The sequence below is a fragment of the Salvelinus sp. IW2-2015 genome, unplaced genomic scaffold, assembly GCF_002910315.2.
Source record: "Salvelinus sp. IW2-2015 unplaced genomic scaffold, ASM291031v2 Un_scaffold6386, whole genome shotgun sequence".
Classification (NCBI taxonomy): Eukaryota; Metazoa; Chordata; class Actinopteri; order Salmoniformes; family Salmonidae; genus Salvelinus; species Salvelinus sp. IW2-2015.
In genome coordinates, this window is record NW_019947649.1 from 9,344 (window position 1) to 18,763 (window position 9,420).

A 9,420-nucleotide genomic window follows, 5' to 3' on the forward strand; every position below is an offset into this window, starting at 1 on the left:
TTAAAAAGTGCATATTGCTTTAGGACTGTATTAGAATAAAAGTAAAAGTTGTCAGCAATATAAATAATAAAGTAAAGTACAGATACCCTTTCAAAGTACAGAATACAACCGGTATGATGCATTTTGCATCCTATGATGCAAAACGCAAAACACAGCATCATATGATGCAAAATGCATCTTACCGGCTGTATTTCTCTACTACATATATCATGAAAACTTCATTGCTGACATGCAAAACATTTTAGGACTATATCAACAATGGGCTAATGAAACAAATACCAAGATATAGTTTAAGTAGTACTTCAAAGTATTTTTACTTAGTTACTTTACACCACTGCATAATATGCTCATAAAGCTTTTGGACAACTACKTCCCCCAGGCTAGACAGCAGTGTGGTCTAGAGGGAAGAACATCCATWGTTGTTTTTTATTTWAAAAAATGCTTTTCGCCRATTGTGCCTATTAAAGACAACCCCTGGTGCTCCGGTTCGAATACCTGATGGGTGTTGACTCCCGTCCCCCGTTCCATTGACTCACCAGCTAGGTCGGTCCTGGAGATCCCCGCCAGTCCCTCATACAGGCCTTTGATTGGGTTCTCCCCTGCGATGACTACTCRATGCAGCCAGATCAGCAACATACGGTGCCCATGCTCCTTGAAGCTCTTTGTACCTAACATATGTGAATGTCATAAGAGAGTTATCATATAAAATAGGTGGGKTACAATAAGGACAGTTCTGGGCTTAAGTGCCTTGCTCAAGGGCACAKCGGCAGGAGATGGTACCTGAGATCTGTCAATTAACCCTCTAGGTTGAACCAGCAACCCTCTGGCTACTGGTCAGCCTCTCTAACCTGAAGGCTACCTGCCCMCCCAGGCTGCTAACTCCTTATTCCTTAGGCTCTTTGGTGTTTACAGATCTGAAGGAATCATATGAATGTAAGCAATATGGCGGATGCTCCCTTAAAATCAGATAGATCAGCTAGATGGAAAAATCTCATTTTCACTTAGACCTATGTGATTGCTTCAGATCTGAAAATTACAACGAGTTAGGGGCTGGGGGTTATTTCTAGACCAAGCCATTGCTTCACCTGTCCACTGCTGCTCTATGGAGCGTATGTGGGCATCCGTGAAGCCCCAGTGCTGTGCGAGGCTCTTCCACTCCCCGCGGGATAGGTCTTTGGTGGCCAGCCTCCACGTGACAGAGCGCAGGTGCTGGGTRTCCACCTGGTGGTCCTGCTTAAAGCTCAGCTGCTTCCCCAGCCACGAATCACCATCGCTGATCACGTTGTCCTGGTACACAAAGAAAGGGTGTGTGTTTGAGATTGACTGCATTGCAGTTGGGCTGCGAAGCAGACTGCTATTTGATTCTGAAATGCTAAAACACTCATCCCGGAATCGTGATGATCTGGTACAGCTGRGAAGCCCTAAAGTAGTCYATCTCAACATGCACCAAGTAGAGCTGCAGGCGCTACCTTGKAGTTCAATGATGGAAAGAGTTTTTACATTTGCGTTTAAATATGAACCTACCTTTTCCCACTTGTAAAACCGGTCTGCTTTGATGATCATGTCCACTAAGATGACATTGTTTCCTCTGGCTGCCACCTCCAGAGAAGTCTTCCCCTGCTGAGAMTACCAACACACAGCCACAACACTGGATTCAATCACACACAGTACATCACCTGGTCCTGGGTCCTGTTCTTTAGCACTAACTCACCTGGGTCCTGTTCTTTAGCACTAATTCACCTGGGTCCTGTTCTTTAGCACTAACTCACCTGGTCCTGTTCTTTAGCACTAATTCACCTGGGTCCTGTTCTTTAGCACTAATTCACCTGGGTCCTGTTCTTTAGCACTAATTCACCTGGGTCCTGTTCTTTAGCACTAATTTCACCTGGGTCCTGTTCTTTAGCACTAATTCACCTGGGTCCTGTTCTTTAACACTAATTCACCTGGGTCCTGTTCTTTAGCACTAATTCACCTGGGTCCTGTTCTTTAGCACTAATCACCTGGTCCTGTTCTTTAGCACTAATTCACCTGGGTCCTGTTCTTTAGCACTAATTCACCTGGGTCCTGTTCTTTAGCATAATTCACCTGGGTCCTGTTCTTTAGCAGTAATTCACCTGGTTCCTGTTCTTTAGCACTAATTCACCTGGGTCCTGTTCTTTAGCACTAATTCACCTGGGTCCTGTTCATTAGCACTAATTCACCTGGGTCCTGTTCTTTAGCACTAACTCACCTGGGTCCTGGGTCCCGTTCATTAGCACTAATTCACCTGGGTCCTGTTCTTTAGCACTAACTCACCTGGGTCCTGTTCTTTAGCACTAATTCACCTGGGTCCTGTTCATTAGCACTAATTCACCTGGGTCCTGTTCTTTAGCACTAATTCACCTGGGTCCTGTTCTTTAGCACTAATACCTGGGTCCTGTTCTTTAGACTAATTCACCTGGGCCCTGTTCTTTAGACTAATTCACCTGGGTCCAGTTCATTTAGCACTAATTCACCTGGGTCCTGTTCTTTAGCACTAATTCACCTGGGTCCTGTTCTTTAGCACTAATTCACCTGGGTCCTGTTCTTTAGCACTAATTCACCTGGGTCCTGTTCTTTAGCACTAATTCACCTGGGTCCTGTTCTTTAGCACTAATTCACCTGGGTCCTGTTCTTTAGCACTAATTCACCTGGGTCCTGTTCTTTAGCACTAATTCACCTGGGTCCAGTTTTAGCAGCTAATTCACCTGGGTCCAGTTCTTTAGCACTAATTCACCTGGGTCCAGTTCTTTAGCACTAATTCACCTGGGTCCTGTTCTTTAGCACTAATTCACCTGGGTCCAGTTTCATTAGCACTAATTCACCTGGGTCCTGTTCTTTAGCACTAATTCACCTGGGTCCTGTTCTTTAGCACTAATTCACCTGGGTCCTGTTCTTTAGCACTAATTCACCTGGGTCCTGTTCTTTAGCACTAATTCACCTGGGTCCTGTTCTTTAGCACTAATTCACCTGGGTCCTGTTCTTTAGCACTAATTCACCTGGGTCCTGTTCTTTAGCACTAATTCACCTGGGTCCTGTTCTTTAGCATCAATTACCTGGGTCCTGTTCTTTAGCACTAATTCACCTGGGTCCTGTTCTTTAGCACTAATTCACCTGGGTCCTGTTCTTTAGCACTAATTCACCTGGGTCCTGTTCTTTAGCACTAATTCACCTGGGTCCTGTTAATTAGCACTAATTCCTGGGTCCTGTTCATTAGCACTAATTCACCTGGGTCCTGTTCATTAGCAGTAATTCACCTGGGTCGTGGGTCCTGTTCATTAGCAGTAATTCACCTGGGTCGTGGGTCCAGTTCATTAGCACTAATTGGGGGGAAACAGTGAAATAGAGGTACTACCTAAACTTGTCTAATAAAAAATACCTGTTATTGTTTTCTGTTGCAAAATGTTTATCTCCGGTGTGCTCTGATTAACAGGATCCTGGCATAGTCTTCAGACTGGAATTCAATAATGCTTGAGCCCTTTAAACACACGCTAACGGGAATAGGGGAAATGATTTCATTAAACCAGTGAGACACTGGGTGGTCCCATACTACACAAAGAGCCCATGAGATGTTAACCTAGTCTCAGGGCTATTACCCACAGGAGGAAGCGTCTGCTGTGCCAGACTGATGAGATTTGAAAATAGAAGCGTTCTTAGAAATTGTGTTTAAGTGTGTTGGGATGTCTGACGTTAAATGTTTGTATTATATGAGATTAGTTATTTTAAAAACACAGCATTGTTTCAATGCAATTTTACCATCAAGGAAAATGAAGTTGACATTATTGAATCTTTATTGCAAGTGTCACTGTAAGTGAAACACGTTATCTGTATTGATACGATTTAGATACCATTTCTTCAGTGATTGATACCCTCAATGAGTTTGCCAACCACATTGGAAATTAGATAACACATTTAAAGAGGTTTTTATCCACACTTTATTAACAATCCATTACAACTCCCACATACAGGCGCTCTTGTTTGCTCCGCCATGTTTTAATGGATCACTTCACTTCTAAAGGTAAATAAAAAACAAGAATAAAAAATGACCCTTTAAAATTAGATTCCAATCAATACCTTATCCAGTAGTTTGAGGTTAACCCCAGCTATGAGGATCATCTCAGCGATGTCCTGTCTTCCATGCTCTGCTGCGATGTGCAGGGCTGTCTGGAGCCTCTGTAAGGAAGGAGGGAGGGAGAGAGGGAAGGGGGGAGAAAAAAGAAGGAGAAAGAACGAGAGAGTGAGACAGAAAAAGAGAGAGGAAAAGAAAGAGATAGACGAATTAGGTCATTAGTGTTACAAGTGTTATGGCAGTATACTGTACAGTAGCCTTCTGTTCTATGGTCTTTACCTCAATGCTAATGTAAAACAACGTCAAACACAGATCCCAGCCAACTCATGATGGGTTATCACGCAACACGATGACTCAGAATCGATACAGACACTTTAAGGTACACGATGCACCGTTGGCCTAACAAATCATGGAATGCATTGCATAGAATGTTTACATACAGTAAGGTGATTACGTAACGCCCATAGAGAGTGGAAACATTACTCACATTGTCAGATATGTCCAGGTCACATTCAGCATCTATTAGCAGCCGTACCACCTCAGTGTGGTTGTGGAGCACGGCCATGTGAAGAGGGGATGTGTGTTGCTGTTCAAAACACAAGGTCAAATTAGATACACATTGATGGTTACCACATACAACAGATGCCACGTAAATAATAATAATTTGTTACATTTGTAAAGCGCTTTTCATTATGCAAGAATAATCTCAAAGTGCATAAAATGAAATATAAACTAGGAAATACAGTAAAATATATTTTTAATGATAATATAACGAACAAGACATTTCAAAATATATAACAATATATGAAAACAACAATAGGAGTCTAGGAATGAGGGTAGTCCAGCCGACAGAGATGAGTCTTAAGGCCTGCTTTAGGAACGAGGGTAGTCCAGCCGACAGAGATGAGTCTTAAGGCCTGCTTTAGGAACGAGTGTAGTCCAGCCGATAGAGATGAGTCTTAAGGCCTGCTTTAGGAACGAGGGTAGTCCAGCCGACAGAGATGAGTCTTAAGGCCTGCTTTAGGAACGAGGGTAGTCCAGCCGATAGAGATGAGTCTTAAGGCCTGCTTTAGGAACGAGGGTAGTCCAGCCGATAGAGATGAGTCTTAAGGCCTGCTTTAGGAACGAGGGTAGTCCAGCCGAAGAGATGAGTCTTAAGGCCTGCTTTAGGAACGAGGTAGTCCAGCCGACAGAGATGAGTCTTAAGGCCTGCTTTAGGAACGAGGGTAGTCCAGCCGACAGAGATGAGTCTTAAGGCCTGCTTTAGGAACGAGGGTAGTCCAGCCGACAGAGATGAGTCTTAAGGCTGCTTTTAAGGAACGAGGGTAGTCCAGCCGACAGAGATGAGTCTTAAGGCCTGCTTTAGGAACGAGGGTAGTCCAGCCGACTTAAGGCCTGCTTTAAATGCTTTAAACTTAAGGCCTGCTTTAAACTTAAGGCCTGCTTTAAACTTAAGGCCTGCTTTAAATGCACCACCAGTCTGAGCAGCTTTGAGATTGTCATTGAGGGAGTTCCAGAGGTGTGGTACGTGGGAGGAACAAAGAGGTGTAATGAGTTTGCACTCAAAAAGACGTTGCATAATGCTTACTTCATTATTCAATGTGTTTTATAATGTTCACTGCATCAGGAACAGCTTACACAGACGGGTATTCAGTAAGAACCCATTACACCTCTCTGTTTGTCTGAATTGGCGGGTTTTACGCACCAGCCAAGCTTCTGGCAGAGTGCGATGGTTCTCTTTTGATTAGTGGTACGTGGGAGGAAAAGGCCTGTTGTACTGTAGCTTGTGGTCTTGTTTCAGACACAAACTAAAACAAAGATCTATAGAGAGAACCTATTCTGCACTGAGCCACTGAAAAAACACCTTTTGTGTCTTGGGCGGATCCAGCGGTCTAAGCTGCTGCCTCCAGGACCCTACTGCTGCAGCATGGGTTTAAAACGAGCAAACTAGCATGTCAGAACACCTGTTTACTGACTCTCTCTATCCAATACAACACACATATGAGAGGAGTGGGACTGCCCTACTCCTTAAATTAAATAAATAAAACACTTTTACTGAAAACGTAAAACATCAATATAGGACATGCACTGAATTATACAAACAAATGTGGCACCAATTCTCTGAGTTGTAAAAAGTTAGGAAAAAGAGAAAGTGGAAAGCGGACATGGTGCAGATGCTGAACCCTACTGGTGTATTCTGAGCTGTTGGGCTTAACTAAAAGACCTGGCTGTTCACTATTGTAGTTTGAAAGAGGCGCTAACCAAGTTGCAATAAGTGCTACCAACTATTCGTACAGAGGAGCTAACCGATGCACAAACTAGTGTAGTATGTACAGTATGGTTGAAGGTTGGCTTGTATACTCACGCCATCCACCGTGTCTGTGTTGACGCCCGCCTGCAGCAGCAGACTGGTCTCCCTCTCAAAGCCGTGCTGGGCCACGTAGTGGAGGGCATTCATATTCTTCTGCACAGACAACAACATAGTGGGACAGGTCACAGTTCAGACTCACTGACGTACCTCTCAGTCTCACACATTAGTTGGCACTTTGACATTATACCTGTAATGAAATGTGCTATAGAAATATGATCAATGAATATTATCTATCTATCCATCTCAGATTCAGTCTTAAATGTAAATGTGATAATCAGGTACCACTTTAAACTAATTACAATTTACTCAACAACGTCTTTAGAAACCCTTTCTAAGACATATTTAGATGCTTAAAAATCATGTATTATCATCCGTGCCTGTCTCTGCAAGAGTTTTAACATCATTGTCTTGGAGAGAATGTCCCAGTCAGAGCATAGGAAGCACCACTTCTAGGTGGTCCTCTGCCCATACGTTTACAGCTATATGAATATATAGATGAACGCTCTATAAAGCCTTATAGTTCATTGAAAGTTGACCCTTACGTTTGTCAGCGCGTTGACATTACAGCAGCCTCCAGCAGTAGTTTGACACATTCATAGTGACCTCCGTCAGAGGACAGGTGCAGAGGTGTCAGTCCGTCCTGGAGAACCAAATATCACGTCACAACAAGCCTCCATCAGCTTTACATTCTATCAACAGAATAGAGAATAATCAACCATATAAAATAGAACAAGTAGCAGTAACCCTAATTGTTATTATAGTAAAATAGAATTTGTTATTTCCTGGCAAAATAAAGGTTTAAAAGCAAAACATAAATGAATAGTAAACTTTTTCTCTCATCATTATCCCTATAAAGTGAAGCAGGAACCACGACAGCTAAAATGCATGGAATATAAAATATAGTTTCTGGGCTGCTTTTAACTCCACACCACACCTGACACAGTGACAATATGTTCTTTACTCACTATGTTTCTCGTCCAATGTCCACTCTGTCTCAACTAACTTATGCAGGACCTCTTTATGTCCATGCTTGGCTGCTAGATGGATGGCCATGTTTTCATCCTATACAATATATAAAAACACATCAAAGACATCATGTTATATTTACATGATACATCTTAGTTACACCACACACATGAAAAGTAATGTAAACGCGTTTTCCAAAGGTGTTTAAAGTTCATGTTTACTCTCTCGCTACTGTAGCACTAGCCTAATCATGTATTCACCTATAAGTGTGTGTGTGCACATGTGTCAACGTCTGTACCTACCTTATCCTTGAGGCGTGAGTACACCCATACCGATGAGGAATCAACCACCTCTAGTTGTCCATGTTCTGCAGCCAGGTGAAATGCTGTCTTCCAGACTGACAGTAAAACAGGGAGTGAGGGATTAATTATAAGAAGACAGTAACAGAATGACAACATCACAGTATGACCAAATGACACGAATGACAATATGACAAATTACAGTATGAAAGTATGACAGTATGGAATAACAGAGTGTCTTCTGTTCTGCCCCAAACAGGACTCAACTCATAACCTCCTGCACAAACACACAACCACGTTTAGCCAACAGAGCAAGGGACTAGTCTGTCACTCTGTAAGCGACAGTTGCTGTTGGGGGGGGGGGGGGGTTGACATCCTAGTAACACATCTAACATGGCACAGGATAAATAATAGGTAGCATAGTAAACCCTCAAGGTATCTGTTGTGCACAGAGGGTGGTGATACTGCATTAATCAATCTTTAAAGTAAACAAGATTTTTTAAATTGTGTCATCATCAATTTTCCTTGTAAATCCTGTACCAGGCAGGGTTGAGAGTAAACACCACACAGGAGAGTATAAGGAAAGGAAAGCCCTAGGACAGTACTGGGAAAGTCCTGGTAAGGAAAGCACTCCCAGGAAAATACAACAAGTTCAAGAATTTGCTAGGAAAGGTCTTTGAAAGAACTAGGAAAGGCAGAAAGCGTGCTAGTAAGAAACAGTAATGTGGTGTGGGCAGTCACATTGTCCACCCGGTCCAGCAGTACGTCCTCTACTAGGTCCTCCATGATGAACTCCAGCACTCTGCTATGACCCCGCTGGGCGGCACAGTGCAGCAGACCCAGCCCATTCTGACAGAGACGGATACATAACATATTATAAGGCTTATTAATACAAAAATGAATTATAAGACAGAAATGACTGAAAGCCGCCTCAAGTGGTGGGATCTGGAAAAACTTGCCCGAACCGAGTGAGATGGAGTACATTTGTCAATGGCCTATGCTCCTCATAGGAGCCAAAGGCTAAGTCAAGTAAGTCAGTCAATTATTAGGACATATAAATCAACTTAAGAGCATTATATTTGCAAGCTTAAGGCGCAATATGCAGAAACTGCTCCGCATTGCCTGATGCTAAAATTCAAAATGTTGGTGATAGTTGTTTTTCAAATTAAACTCTTTATGACAATGATCATTCTTTGAGGTGCTAATTACACCATAACACACTGGTCTGACACAACCCTGCAAAACACATTATGCTGGCTTGCAAAGTGATGTGTAAGTTTTTGAGGAATCCAGCCGAGAAAGGATATCCAAAATTGACTGCTGGGGTAGAGAGTTTGATTAATGAGACGTAAATCATCTAAACTGGAACAGCCATCTCAGTAACTGGTGCAATAAGTCCAACTGCTAACAGATTGGGTTAGTTCAGAAAAATGTAGCATAAGATTCATCAACAAACAATTCTGAAAAGCAACCTGCAGGGAAATATGAAGATGATAGGTTTGGTTTTGAGCAAACATGAATTTAATTTTACTCAACAAGCTTGTTCAAATTCAGCCAACTTCGAGCAGTATTTGTTGAGTGATCAAACTTGAACACATAGCTCAACTTCTTGTCCTTTTGAAGTCCACCCCTCAAGAGTGCCCCTGATTAAGCAATTGGTTAAGTTGGATTTCTTTTGTGTGCATAGGCGCTAAATA

The 9,420-nt window shown here is 42.6% G+C and overlaps 1 protein-coding gene across 1 annotated transcript in view; it reads right to left on the reverse strand.

Annotated features, from left to right (window-relative positions):
- Positions 1-230: 230 nt before the first annotated feature.
- ankdd1a (ankyrin repeat and death domain containing 1A) overlaps positions 231-9,420 on the reverse strand; it is a 29,672-nt gene continuing 20,482 nt past the window's right edge. The window contains 11 exon segments of the mRNA XM_070442163.1: positions 231-668; positions 1,086-1,287; positions 1,525-1,620; positions 4,093-4,191; positions 4,575-4,673; positions 6,453-6,551; positions 7,001-7,026; positions 7,029-7,099; positions 7,423-7,520; positions 7,727-7,823; positions 8,466-8,572. Coding sequence (XP_070298264.1) covers positions 427-668; positions 1,086-1,287; positions 1,525-1,620; positions 4,093-4,191; positions 4,575-4,673; positions 6,453-6,551; positions 7,001-7,026; positions 7,029-7,099; positions 7,423-7,520; positions 7,727-7,823; positions 8,466-8,572 — 1,236 coding nt within the window. The 3' untranslated portion in view covers positions 231-426.